This window comes from Acanthisitta chloris, unplaced genomic scaffold (assembly GCF_000695815.1).
Source record: "Acanthisitta chloris isolate BGI_N310 unplaced genomic scaffold, ASM69581v1 scaffold9446, whole genome shotgun sequence".
In the NCBI taxonomy this organism is placed as follows: domain Eukaryota; kingdom Metazoa; phylum Chordata; class Aves; order Passeriformes; family Acanthisittidae; genus Acanthisitta; species Acanthisitta chloris.
Window position 1 is genome coordinate 5,632 of NW_008678694.1, and position 14,204 is coordinate 19,835.

The following is a 14,204-nucleotide window of genomic DNA, read 5'->3' on the forward strand; positions in this document are numbered from 1 at the left end:
TATTTGAGAACCTTTTGTGGTCTAATATTAACACGTGTGGAAAGATATTTCTCCAACCTGCCAATGTTTGGAGACATGCACGAGGAACAGTTACAGAAAGAAGATGCAGAAGTGTATTTTTTTCTGATGTAGATGCAGTTGATATGACTTGTGGTTAGGAGAAACCATCAAGGCAGGTAAAACTGCAGTTGCATTTCAGGTAACAAAGAAATGAGCAGGCTGTGGGCTAGGAAAATGTGGAAATCCTTTGTGCTCTGGGCACAGAGATGCTACCATTAGCTTAAGAGAGGCAAAGCTGCAGAAAAGGGAAGGGAATAGGGAGATATAATAAAAATCCACTTGGAAAAACAAACTAATCTTCCAGTCAAGAGTACAGCTTATATCTTTATTTCTTATGTATTGAAGCACCACTATGCTGTGCTCTGTCCTAGGCAGGGCTGGAATTTTACTCTGAATATACCAGAAGAAATTTTAGTAAACAGTCTGTGCTGTCATAGAAGTGGACTAAGATAAACTGCTATCTTTTCTTCTCTAACACTGATGGTTCTGTGTAAACAGTTTTGTGTTACCGGATGACAGAAGAAAGGCAGGAAAGTCTAATTTCTCATGAGGATAACCTAGAGATGATTCTTGGCTAACTTCCTAAAGAGTACCTAATTGCCTTTAGGTTTTCTGATTCTATCCTCTTCTTGGAAAATAATGACAATTGAGTTGATAAAAATGACTTATTTTGGAAAGACTGCAATCCTCTTTTAGCTGTTCCTGAAAGCCTAGAGATACATAGATGTCTGGAGAGTTTGATAAGAAAACCTCCCTTGTAAATACACAGAAGTGCTCATAATCTTAGTGATTTCTCTGATTTAAGATGTTTTGTCTATTGCAGAAACTTTACAAAGGGTGATTAGAGTTCATGTAAATGCTGAGGCTGAACTTACAGCCCAAGGCTTCATTTGCAGGTCCAGACATTCTTCACTCTGAGGTTCTTTATTACATTGAGGAGATTTAGCTGAGGAAGTTGTTGTTATTATTGTTGATGTTAATATTATCATCTTTTGTTAGAATTGAATGTTGAGGGATGGTGGGCTACAGCTTTTTCTTCACTGCCAAGTGAAGATCTTTAGGAATTACTGTCTATCTCTTTCATGGACGCACACTTTATTTGACAGGTATTATTTTACCTAAGGGTCTATTAAATAAATAGTTTGAAGACAAAGAAGAGGTTACACAACCTTATTTTCAGTTGCACATAATCTTTTTTCTCCCTAATTGAGTACATGCCTGTAAGTTCAGAGATCTTAATTCACAAAGCTATTTGGCTGCATTCCTACCTTCAGGCAGAATAATGGTTTTGTTGTCTTTACTGGGACAATTCATGTGCTTCAAGTTGAGTGCATGAGGAGAGAACTGGCTGAAGGCAGAGGGTTATCTCAACCTTTGTACAGAAGTTCTGCAGTATTTGTAAGAGGGAAGTCTGTTTGACCAAATGAGTTTTGTGTATGCAAGTTCAACAGCTTCTGCATCCAGGCCTAAAAGCCTGAAAAGTGTTTGTGTAGTCACTAAGTCCACCCAAATCCAAACGTATGAAGGTGTTTATGTACTCTCAGAAGCTGCAGTCAAAGTAAATTAATTCATATTTTTCTGCTCCTATATGTATTTTTTTCATGAGAATCACATTTCTGTCATGGTTAATGACTCATTTGTTGAAACAAATTCCAACCTGTTTTCTTCTGAAATTGCTTTCCAGGAAAAGCCTTGTATACAAGAACCTCCCTGCAGAACTCAAAATGCAGATCCCCCTACCCAAGCCACAAAAGTGCATGAAGCACATGGAGTAGAGGCTCTCAGGAGCCACAGTCACTGCCTTGCACAGCTGAAAACAGCCTGAGTCAGCAAACAAAATAGACCAAAATGGAAAACTGATGAGTTCTGTGAGAAATTCTACTTTGAAATTAAAACCAAAATCACGGCTGGTGGAGGAAACTGAGACAGAGATTGGATGTGTGTAAAAAGTGATTCACGTTGCAGTTGGGACAAAAGAATAGCAACTATTGGATATGGCACATGATACTTCTGGGTGAAGGGAAAGTGCTGAAAGAAAAATGTTGATTAGTAGATTACTGGAAAGTACAAAGAAAGCACATGATAATGGTGGTCAAAGAAGTGAAAAGATAGGCAGGGTAAGGTAACAGAGACATGCTGAAAGCCTCACAGTTGAACTGGAAGCTTCTACTGTGCTGGAAAGTCACAGAGGCTTTAAAAAAATAAATAACAGGAAAAATCTGAACCAAAAATGGAGCCATGAACAACAAAGACAGAAGAGTGCATATTACCAAGGTAGGACTGAAGAAGCCTGGTGATACATTTCAAAGAAGTTGTGACCAGGTTCATCTTCACCACATTTCAAAGGAACTGGGGAATGTGAACAATTTTCCCACTCTTGTGTTAAGAACAGAAGTTGAAAGCACAGGCTGCAGCCACCATGCTGAAAAATATAGAGCCAGCAAAGGGTGTCAGAAGAAAAGCTTCAAGAAATGGGAAGTAAATTAATATCTGTGAAGAAGTGATTGTGCCTAAAGAATGAGAAGGTGGAGTCAATGAGTTGATGCCTGTAATAAAGATCCCACACATTGGAGAGGTGTCCTTACTTTGTCCTGGGGAAAGTCGTCTGCAGTGATATTATACAAGGTGAAAGACACAGTGACTGTAGAATTTCAAGGAAAGCAAGCTGGATTTGGACTTGAAGAGATTATGTAAGGACTGGATGTTCATGTTGGAGATTGCCATGGAATGATAATTCTTGATGAAAGGCATCTTCTTTTGCCATTGCTTTAATTGACCTTCAAAAGTCATCACTTAGCATGAAGAGACTTACAGCGTAGGACACATCTGAGATCTGCAAGGTCCCAGAAAGATACAACAGAAACATGCACAGTGATGGAAGTGCTCAGCAAGGCACAGCAGCCAGTTCAGCCAGGAGACTGCTCAGAATAATTTCTGCTGCTGTTTGGCATGGGCTGACTATGGATGTGGGGTCAGGCTTCAGTATAGAATCTGTAGGTTGCCAGGCCATAGAGGGACAGGGCACTGAGTTATTGTGCAGTGGCTCTGAAAAGCTGGAAAGAAAGAAAAACCTGGCAAAGGTAGGTCAAGCTTAGACCCAAATTGATTAACTCAAATCCATCCTCCTTGTAACACAGATGTCATGTTAATGCAACATCCTGATAATTTGGAGGGCCCATATTTTCTTCCAGCAAAATCATCAAGAAGGAGGTGAGAAAAGGGTATATATTCATAGCACAAGTAAGTATGGCATAGAGAAATAGGAAAGAATGCAAACTCAATGCAATCCTGTGTCAATGTACAGCTGTGGGAACTGGAGATATCCCAAAGTGGCAGAGAGGAAAGTAGGTGCTTTTTCAAGATGAATGTTGGCACAAGACGATAAAATCTCCTTGTAAAATTGTGCTGAAAAATCCTCAAGCAGCAATCTGTCATTGCTGGTGTCAGAGAAAGTGCAGAGGCTTCATAAGTGGGTACTTCAAGTTAACATTTCTCAGCCAGTTTTAGATCACACCCTTCTTTGTGATAGCAACCTGTCTCATGATGTGTATGATCTATGCACTTACACAGAAGTGTGTTCACACAACAGGGTGAACACATGGTCAGCTTCTCATTACGAGAAGCCTTCAGTGCTTATATTTGATGTTAAAAATATAATTTCACATTAATTCAGGCACAGATCTGTCCTCACCAGCTCTTCCCACAGTTCTGCTGAGGTGGATGCAGACAAGTGTTGTGTCAGTGCACAGCAGCAGGTGTGCCTATCGTGGATTCATATGGCATCCCCAGCTTTCCAGATATCCTTCACCCTGCAAATCAGTGCCTGGGAGAGCATGTGCACATACACATTTCAGTGGGGGACATGGCAGGGGAGCATGGAGCAGAGGGGAAACTCACATGGAGCTTGTTCTGAAGGGACTAGGCATGGTGGCCACCAGGGCTTGGCCCCTCACCCACCCCTGTCCCATCCCCACAGGCTGAGGGGAGCCAGGACAAACACTAGGATGGAGGTGATCACTTCTTCCTCTTGTCCCACTATGCAAAAACTCCAGCTCACTGATCCTCAAGTGTGAGAGCACATGCTTTCAATGTCAGCATGGTTGGGATCATCTAAATCATGCGATACAGACTGAGGATGGAGAGAGCAAAATTCTCCAAGAAAGAAGATACCTTAATGGAGACAAGGTACAATTGACCTCAAGCTCAATGTGTTACTAAAATGCAACCAATGGCAAAGAGAAGTGAAAATAGTTCACACTGTGCACTGCGGGGAGGATGGGTGGATGAGGGTTCATAGTAGTCATGAATGATGAGCAGACCTTGAGGGTAATGTTCCCTTCAGAAAGTGACCTCATATCTAATGTAAACTCCCTATAGAGGTATGTAAACATTTTCACTGGCTGGAAAAGTGCATATACAACAGATTTTTCATCCCATAAAACCCCCAAGGCATAATGGAATGGAAACGTGCTATGTTTCATGTCAGGTTTGCACTATGCACTTCAATCTCCAGTGCCTGAAATAAGACAGGTCAGCACTACATTGTCTTTCAGCAAACCAGCTCCACCATGTTACCTGGCTGTGTGATAACTCAGGCCTTTCTCTCAAAACAATTAGCAGGGATTTTTAGGTTAAATAAGCCTAAATTGTATTTAAATCATTTGGCTGGCTGGATTTAAAAATTTTGTCACTGTTCAAATAACTTTCAGAATGCAGCACAGTAGGTGTTAAATCTCTGAAATTTATTTAATTGATTACTTTTCCCCCCCTCAACTTGCTGTTGGTGTGAAACCAGTGATTCCTATCAAAACTAAGCTGAATGTCGTTATGAAGGTCAACTGAAGACTCAGTCTCAGGTGTATTACATGAGTTCACTTAACATAAATAGCAAACCAGCAGTTGCCCCTTCCCAGACTGCCTTGAATGACAATGAGCTGTAGGTATTTGCTCAGTGTGGAGTAGGCAAATAACCAAAGGTGGGCACTAAAGCAGTAAAGGTCATTTGGGGCTTTTTTGTTAAAAGAGGAGGTTGGCCCATATATGATAAAGCCCAACACTAACCACACAGTTTGTACTACAGTTATTAAATTACCCTTTCCTGACTCATTTTTTTCACTGCTTGTCAAAAACCAGTTCCACTGAAACTACCACTTAAGTTTTGAGGCAAGGAATGCCAACTGTTTCCCATAAAGGAAACTTTTTTTCACTATCTAGGAAAATATAGTTTAAAGATACATACAGCAGCTAATTTTTTTTCCTGTAGCCAGCACTAACTACATCATGTCCATTTCCAATGCTGTCAATCATTATCTAACCAGCATATTGTTCAGAAGGTGGAGCTGTCAGGCAGAAGGAAGGAAAGGTAGGAAAAGGAAGGCTTCTGCTTTTTGCTGATGCCAAGGGTAAGTGAGATTATGCCAAACCTTTAAACAAAGTCCCCTTTCTCTGCCCCACCCCCTGCTCCTATATAACACATGCAGCAGTTAGCACTACCTGCTTTCACCCAGCTAGTGCTGGGGGTGAGTGGCTGCTTCTTGCCCCTGCTGATGGATGCTCTGGCCAGCAGCCCCCTTGGATGGCTCTGTGCAGGTGTCACCACACTCTTTGGGGTGACCACGCTCTGCACAGCCAAGAGGAGCCCTGTGGGGAGAGCAAACATGCTGGTCTGGAGCCTCCTGTCTGTGCTGCTGGGGCTGCTGTGCGTGGCCATGCTGGGTGCTGTAGTGGGGCTGGTGGTGTTTTTTGCCATGTGCCTCATCTCTGTGTACTTTGGCAGCAAAGTGCTGCTGCCCGTGGGTGACAAAGCTGTGCTCATCACAGGTAAGGTGCTGCAGGAAACAAAAACTGTCTTTTCTCACAAGTGGGTTGGAAAACTTTATGTCCTTAGGCTAGATATTTATAAAGTGCATGTTTGTAAGGGTTCCTTTTATTTCTTTTTTTTTTTTTTTTTTTTTTTTTGCTTGTTTTATTTGCTTTGGCAGAGATGGTTTTTTTTCCAGGTAAATAAGTGTTCTGAAATTAAGTAGAAAAGCATCTTAATAGATGCTATTATTTTTTAGTGTCTTCTTTAATCTTTACAAGTAGCTTTTTAGACATACTTGTGAAATCAACTGGTGCAAAAAGCATAAGAATACTTACGAGGGTCTAATTTTTTAGGAGAGACATTAATTTCTGGAAGCTCTCAGAACACTGCGTTCATGCATTACTTTCATTTACGTGACTTTATGGTGCTGGTTATGAATGTACAGTTATCTTTTGGGGGGTGTGTGTACACAGTGAACCCTGTGTATATCACACATATATTTCAAGACACTGGTTTGGTGCCATCTCTTTGAAAGGATGTACAAAATCATTTGGAAAGGGGTAATTCCCTTTACTAGCAGTGAAAGTTCAGTCTTTGTTAGTTAATTCAGTCTCTAGTAATACTCTAATCTACTCACAGCCTATGTTTATTTTGCAGGGAAGGCATTTTTGTAGTTTTATGGCTTTTCTCCCATTTCTTCTAAAACTTTAGATGTTGTTTATTTGCATTAAACCAACCTTTAAACTGGAGTGTCTGCCAACTGCTTCTTGCACTATTAATTTATTGGGTTTTGTTTTATTTTCTGGGGTTTTTTTTCCCTTCTGGAAAGCCAAAATAAGTTGCTTTGGTTTATATAGCAATTTCTTGCAGAATTTCATTTTGTTTTATTGGGACACCTGGAAATAATTTAGAATTGCTTATCTAAGTTTAATATGGGGATTAGATGCAAAAGTTGAGATAGGACAAGATGAGCAGCAAGTTCTCCCTTGCAGTTTATCTGCCAGTTGGGTTTCTCCTGCAGGTGTATCAAATGAAGATAAATATTGGTAGGGGAGAATAAGCAGAAATCCTTTCCCACCTCTGCAGGCTCAGAGGTTGCACTTGCACTTGAGCATCTCCTTGCTCTTTGTAAGACTGAAAATCTTTAGGAAAAAGCTCTGGGAGCTTACCTGTTCTGGAGAATCTGAATTAGAATGATAAAAGGGAGTGAAGAACATTTGGATATAATCCAGTAAGTGAATGTGTTTTCTTTGTACCTGTGCTGCAACTGTCCTGAAGAAATGCAAGTTTGGACATCTCTGGCAGTTGATTCATTTGAGAAGGCTCTTCTGTGACTTTATTTGAATCCTATGCAATCAATCAAACCCTCCATCAACTGGAACAAAAGTTTTGTTCAACATGTGCCTTGGTAAAATTGCTCTAATTGTAGTATTCTTTTCCATACCTACTTTAGGATGTGTGTCCATGTGTGTTTGCAGGCGCAAAGTGTCTTTAATAGATTTTGGTGTAATTTTCTCCAATTTAGACAAGACCTGAGGCAGGCACTGCATGGAAAATGGTAATTTTGAAATTTTTTCCCCTCACCCTTTCAGCCCCACAGGGTTGAGGAATGTGGCTCTGTTCTGAGCAGCTGCCACATATCACTTGAGACAGTTGCCTTTGGCCAGATGTTGGAGAAATCTGTGCTTCTCTCCCTGGATTTTGTCAATATATTGTGCTGGTTGTCTTTGGATGTTCCTTGTACAGGAGCTGCTGTGTGTTATTTTAGCTGGCAGTTCACTGGAGCACCAGGATAAGGGAAAACTGTGTCCAGTTGTCAAAATGCTTTTACACATGAATAACTGTAGGTATCTGAGCTGGCTTAAAGCCATTGCCAAAACTCTTCTATCGATCCTATTGCTTGGGAGCAAGTGCTTCAGTATCTTTAAACTGCAGCTCTTGGGCACGGGGACACTTTAGTGTAGTTTGGTAGACACAATAGCCACCTTCCCTAAAAATTAAATTACCACAGAGATCCGAAGTAACAGGAATGGTAAAATTCTGTCCTCATTTATTCTGTGTGCAGTGGGATTAATTTCTCCAGTTAATTTGGTCTTTTCATTCTTGTGTAGTTTGGTGTTTGAGACAATCACAAATTCTCAGCAATGATTCAGTTACAGTCAGTAGTGACTACCTTCCTTGTAATAAATCTTCTCAAAATTCACAAATCATTTTTGACAAAGAAGCAAGAGTGTGGTCGGGAGGGAATTACCTTTCTTTTCCCAATAGAGACCTATCTACTGTTTGATTTCTAGGAATTGAAGGGTAAAGTTTCTTTGGACTTCAATAACAGGTGTGAAACTCAAGTTAGACTTATTTTTAGAAAAAGCTGGGGACAAATCCAACACCAGGCAGATACAAACACTGCTTTTATTTTCTTCTTGGGATTGCCATCACCAATCCAAGCTAAAGCTGCTTTGTACTCTGCCCATTCTCAAGCTAAAACTGCCTTGTAAAACTAAAGTAATGTAGCTGTGGCTGTGTGCTTGCTGGGAAGGATGAAAGGGGAAGGGTTTGATCCAAAAGTAGTGTTTATGACTAAAAGAAAAAGAAGGAAAGACACCCTACTCTCAAACCCAAAAATCAGTTGTGTCTTTGGGATATTTGCAGGCCTTTTCATGTTTGTTTAGGGAATTCCAAGAATGCAGATATGTTCTTTCAGGTCTGGACTTGGAGAAACTTAATGTGATATATGTAGTGCTCTGGTGCATCTTCAGCAAATTGCAGACTTCAAAAATCCCAAAAAAGCTGCTTTTTCTTGGCCTTTTAAAAAAAGAATTAAATAGGGCATGAGTAATTCTTTTCTCCATCTTGCACTGATTGACCTAGGAATTTAGTATGTGTTTCTTTCAAGTCACCTGGAATTAATTTTTTTCACCTTTCAGGACTAAAGCCCCAGTTAAAAGACAGAATCCAGAAACTAAGACCTAACATGATTATGATGAGTCTCTTTGGCAGTCAAATTTTATTGACCACAGACTTTGTGTGTAGGAGCAGACCTGTGAATAACTGTGATAATATCTGCCCTGGTGTGCTGAAGTCACAGACCAACCCTTAGAAGTTTATAGTAGAGTTAAGTTGGGAGTACCACAGCTTTTTCACAAATGAGAAAATACTAAAAAACTGGCAAGAGTTCCAGTCCTTTGTCCCACACTGATTTTTCCAGCCATGCAGGTGTGTTTGGAATCTAAGCATTTGTGTAATGAATTGCTATTGCAGGAGATAGCTAATCCCTGAGATAGCTCCATGGATCTCAGTGCACATCAGCATCCAGGAGCTTTCTTCGCGGAATTAGCTGATGTGTCTCTGCTTTACAGTGTAAAAACTGCATTGATTTCTTAAACTCCTCATTTTCCTCCTGATATTGTCCTTTGCAAAACTCCTGAAGCACAGTCCCTATGAACTTCTTCCATGTCCCTAGCTGACTTCATTAGGTGCCTTGGTGGTTAAATGAGTGAAATGTTTCCTTCCTTACTAAGTTGGTTTCTCTGTAGATGGGAAGAATGAAGAGAAGGCTCTGAGGAGACCTTTAGGATCCCTTCTAGTGCCTAAAGGGGGGCTACAGTGGAGCTGGAGAGGGACTTTGGACAAGGGCATGGAGTTATAGGATAAGGGGCAATGGCTTTAAACTGAAGGAAGGCAGGGTTAGATTAGCTATTAGAAAGAAATTCTTCCCCATGAGGGTGGTGAGGCACTGACACAGGTTGCTCAGAGAAGCTTTGGCTGTCCCATCCCTACAAGTGTTCAAGGCCAGGTTGGACAAGGTATCAATGTCCATGGAAGGAGTTTGGAATGAGATGATATTTAAGGTCTCTTCCAACTTAAACCATTCTATGATTCATTCTATAGCAGCAGCAAAATACTATTTCAAAAGGAGAGACTTGCATATCAATCAGATCATTTGTTAAATAGTCCTCGTTGTTATCTGGTGGGAGGAATGGCACAACTGTGATAACTCTAATAGTGCCTCCTGCAGTTGGGAACTCATTACTTTATATAGACGAAGTTTGGGAATAAGTTTGGAAGAGGATAGAGAGGGTAAGAGAAATTTGGTTTGAATTTGCATGAATTAAATAGCTGCTGTTGTTTGACTTAGCATAAAAATGCCATTCTGAAGCTTTGTTAGGGTTTGAAAGCATTGAATTCCTTTGCATGTAAAGAAACAGTTGCTTAGCTTTGGCTTGATTACAGTCTGTGACAACGAAGTGCTTATCAGAAGGATCTGGATGGTAGAGATTTGAATAAAATAAATCTACTTTGAATTAAGAAATAGAAGCCAAGAATTTTAATTCCAATGCCCTGAAATTCATTTGTCCATCTGAGATTTCAAGTTAAAATATTAGAGGTTTTTCTGGTTTTGTTTTTTTTTTTTTTTCCTCTTAGATAAATTTGTTTTCAAGTTTCAGACTGCATATTTGTTTAAAACCAATCTACGGTTTTACTTCCTCTGTGTGTATGAAATAAGTCATAGAATCTGTCAGTGGCAGAGCATGAGCTGATTCCATCAGCTCTGAGCCAAGAGAACATGGTCTGTTAATCTTTGTGGAACATTCAAAGCTCCTCAAACCTTCAGATCTCAACCTTTCTTCCTACTGATGTACATACTTGAGGGACTTTGTCTTTTGGTTACATTTGCATGGATTTCCAATGTTTGTTGTTTTGATTTAATGATAGGACAGATCCACTTTTCAAGTGTCTTTTTGATGCTTCCAGGATGTGACAGCGGGATTGGACATGCACTGGCTAAATACCTGGATAGCTTAGGTTTTGTTGTGTTTGCTGGGGTTTTGAACGAGGATGGACCTGGAGCTGAGGAACTACAGCAGAGCTGTTCTTGGAGACTCTCTGTCCTGCAGCTGGATATAACCAATGCCACTCAAGTCAAGGAAGCCTATCTGAAAGTCTCAGAGAAGGTGCAAAATACAGGTACAGCTTTTATCCTGTTTTAATAGGGGTAGTAACATTGCTGCCTACAAGTGCCTCTCTTGACTGTTGGCTGCATCATGGCTTATGTGTGTAGGTCATTTCCATGGCAGAGTCTTGGGTGGTCAGAGGATTTATATTGATAACTCCTGCTTTCTGGGACATGGGAAAATGGTGATGACTGGAGTGGGGAATGTGCATCCACAGTGCAGATCATTTCTGCTTTTATCTGAAGTTATCATCCAGCTCATCAGTGTAATCCTTATGGAGCTGATTTCCTGTTGTGCTTTCTCCTCTTCCCAGGACTCTGGGGTGTTGTGAACAATGCTGGCATCCTGGGCTTCCCTGCTGATGGTGAGCTGCTCCCCATGAGTGCCTACAGGCAGTGCATGGAGGTGAACTTTTTTGGGGCTGTAAAGGTGTCCAAGACCTTCTTACCATTACTTCGGAAGTCCCAGGGCAGGCTGGTTAACATATCCAGTATGGCAGGTGAGATGAACTAAAGAACCACACAGATTTCTGGAGCAACAGAAAAACTAATGAACTTCCTTGGCAAAAATGCTGAGGAATATCAGTCAGTCTTGCTTGTCAATACACTCAGGAAATTAATATTTAGGTAATAAGCGCATGTTTTTCTTTTGGGAGATTCTTTCCAGAAAACTGCCTCTAAAGGAGAGTTTAATGTGTCTAAAACATGCTGTGACAGAAAAGACAGTAAAATTCAGATCTTGTGTTCTATGAGTGATAGCTTTGTGAGCTTCCAGAAAGATGGGTGGTACACCAGAGTTGTTTCTTCAACATGTTCAGGCACAAGTCTGTGATCACCTCAATTTGTGATGTCTGCTGATAACCTGGGAGCTGAAGAGATTGTGTCTTTATTTCTTTAAAAATACTTTGGATAACATCTTAAAAAGACTTAAGCCTACCTTATTAGCAAAGTGGGACTTTTTTCTCCATTAAAAAACCACAACCCTTTAAAGCAATCAACAGCATATGCTTTCCAGTTTTGTCCAGTAAACTGTGCTTACTATATATATATATATATATATGCCTTTATAACATGACCTTCTGTTCTAGGAGGACAGCTGAGATGCTAAGATGTAGGAACAAATGTAATACAGGATCTGGTAGCCAACAGCTGAGGAGCAAGAATGCTCCTTTGAAAATGAGACCTGCTACGAGCAGGATGTCATGCTGTGGGAAAGTATTTTGGTTTAAGTATTTACTGTATCATGTGCTTGCCTATTTTTTCTCTGCCTTCTCTGCTTGGACCCTCACTTCTGCACAGCTGGAGTCCACCTGAATCCTGCTGTATTGCTGGGGTGGCTTGTGAAGGTGTTACTTAGTGTTCACAGTTTATGCTGAGGATGTGGTTGCAGCCTAGCTCTGACACTGCCAACTCTGTTTTCTCTTTATAAACCCAAATATATTCTGTATCTGCTTGTGTCTGTTTATGGCTCATTGCTGGCACTTTGAGAAATCAGGACTGAGTTATCAGAAGGATCTTTCTGGCACTGCTCTGCCCACCAGCCCTTGCAAGCACAAAGGCTGAGGCCAGACCTCTGTTTCCTCTGAGCACCCAAGTGAAGCTTTCACTTTGGGTGTTTTAGGGCAGATGTCTTAATTCTCAGCATGAACCCCTGGGCTGCCTTGCAGGGATAAATGGAGAGCTTCCCTGTCCTGAGTAATTTGCCCTTACAGAAGTTGATAAATCATGCTCCTGCATGGATGCTATCTGCAGGGATGTTCTTGCATGCTGCCTGGTTTGGATGAATATCTTCCTCTTAACACAGGGTCTGAGGGTCCTTTGGTAAAACATTAGTGGAAAAGTTAGTGAAGTTTCATTGTGCCGAATCTATTACTGTCTGTGCAGAGCCCATTTAACTGGACTGGAGGTTAGTCTGACCTCAGAAGGGGACAAGTATGTGATTCAATTGGCTCAAGCCAATTGAAACTGCAGCTTCTTCAGATGCATACAGAAGAATAATTAACATATAGTTGGCCTGACTTCTTCAAAGGAATGGCTCTGTGTAAGAAGTTCCTGTAATACGCTGATCATCCTAGTACAGCACCAGTGGCTTACCTGAAAATTCCCCTGTATCCAAGGTATTTTCTTTTAAAAGACACAGACACATTGAGATAAATGTGTAATGTGTCAAACAGAGGAAGATGTGGCCAGCCCAACTGCCAATGCAGGCAGGAGAAGGAGGGATGTGCCTCAAGGATAAGGGCTGCCCAGTTCTGCTCTCTCCTCCCTGCTGTGCCAGCACAGCTTGTGGTAGCTGTGATGACTCTCACCCTGGCAGTGATGCTCTGTGTGGTGATAAAGAGAACTTTGAGGAGGAAGTGGTAGGGGCTGAAGAATGGGAAGATACTCAATCAAAGTGCCCTTGGATTTTTCTAAAGCTGAAGAAGTGACAGTCTGCCAGTTTTGGGGACAGAAGAAACCTCTGTATTTGGAAGACATTCTTTTCTGGAAGCTTTTTTTTGTAAACATCTGTATTTCTTTTCAATTCACCTAAAATACTGGCAGCTTTCTTACCTTTTTTCATCTGAACAAATGCTTCTGGGGTTGGAGAAGAAGAGATCTAGCTATAGGCAGTGGATCTGCTTCTATGATTTGTCTCAGGAAGTCCTGTAATCCACAGGTTGTGGGTCCAGCTTTGGTTTGTTCACAGAGGTTTTTCTCCACTCTTGCAATATTGTCTCTGGTCTTTCTGAAACTATCTGAAAAGAACAAGAAAACAAGTTTGCTTTGTAAAGCTAGGATTAGAATACTTGCCCTGTTTTAACTGTGGTTTATTGTAGGAGCTTGAAATCTGTGTTACAGTGACAAGAACAGGAGCATAAAACAATTGCTTCACTATTTATATGAACTAAAACATTACCTGTGTTTCTGAAGCCAACAGTCATGATTTTCAGCAGCTCTTACACTTACATGCAATGCAGTCTATTTTTCTGCCCTACAAGGTGTCTTTTCAGGTGGTACTGAGCATAACTGTTACAAGCAGCTGTTAATTTACAACTTTCACTCTTTTTTTTAACCTCTAGGAAGAAATGATTCCCTCACTGACTTGTCTTTAACCTCAGTGAGAGATGCATAATTTTTGTTGTGCTATAATCTTCCTTCTAAATCATGAAAATAAAGGCTGAAATCAGCCACTATCAAGGTTTATCATATTTATATTGCTCCTGCAGGAGGAATTCCACTACCAAGGTATGCTGCCTACAGTGCATCAAAAGCAGCTCTGTCCATGTTTTCTGGAGTAATGAGGCAAGAGCTTTCCAAATGGGGAATTAAAGTTGCTGCAATTCATCCATCAGGCTTCCAAACAGGTTGGTGTTTGACAGTTTGGGTTGTTCTTTCTGCCTCTCCTCT

The 14,204-nt window shown here is 40.8% G+C and overlaps 1 protein-coding gene across 1 annotated transcript in view; it reads left to right on the forward strand.

The window, feature by feature from the left end:
* The first annotated feature begins 5,606 nt into the window (after nucleotides 1-5,606).
* HSD17B2 (hydroxysteroid (17-beta) dehydrogenase 2) overlaps nucleotides 5,607-14,204 on the forward strand; it is a 10,387-nt gene continuing 1,789 nt past the window's right edge. The window contains exons 1-4 of the mRNA XM_009076999.1: nucleotides 5,607-5,880; nucleotides 10,616-10,828; nucleotides 11,129-11,314; nucleotides 14,024-14,161. Coding sequence (XP_009075247.1) covers nucleotides 5,607-5,880; nucleotides 10,616-10,828; nucleotides 11,129-11,314; nucleotides 14,024-14,161 — 811 coding nt within the window. The remainder of the gene's footprint in view (nucleotides 5,881-10,615; nucleotides 10,829-11,128; nucleotides 11,315-14,023; nucleotides 14,162-14,204) is intronic.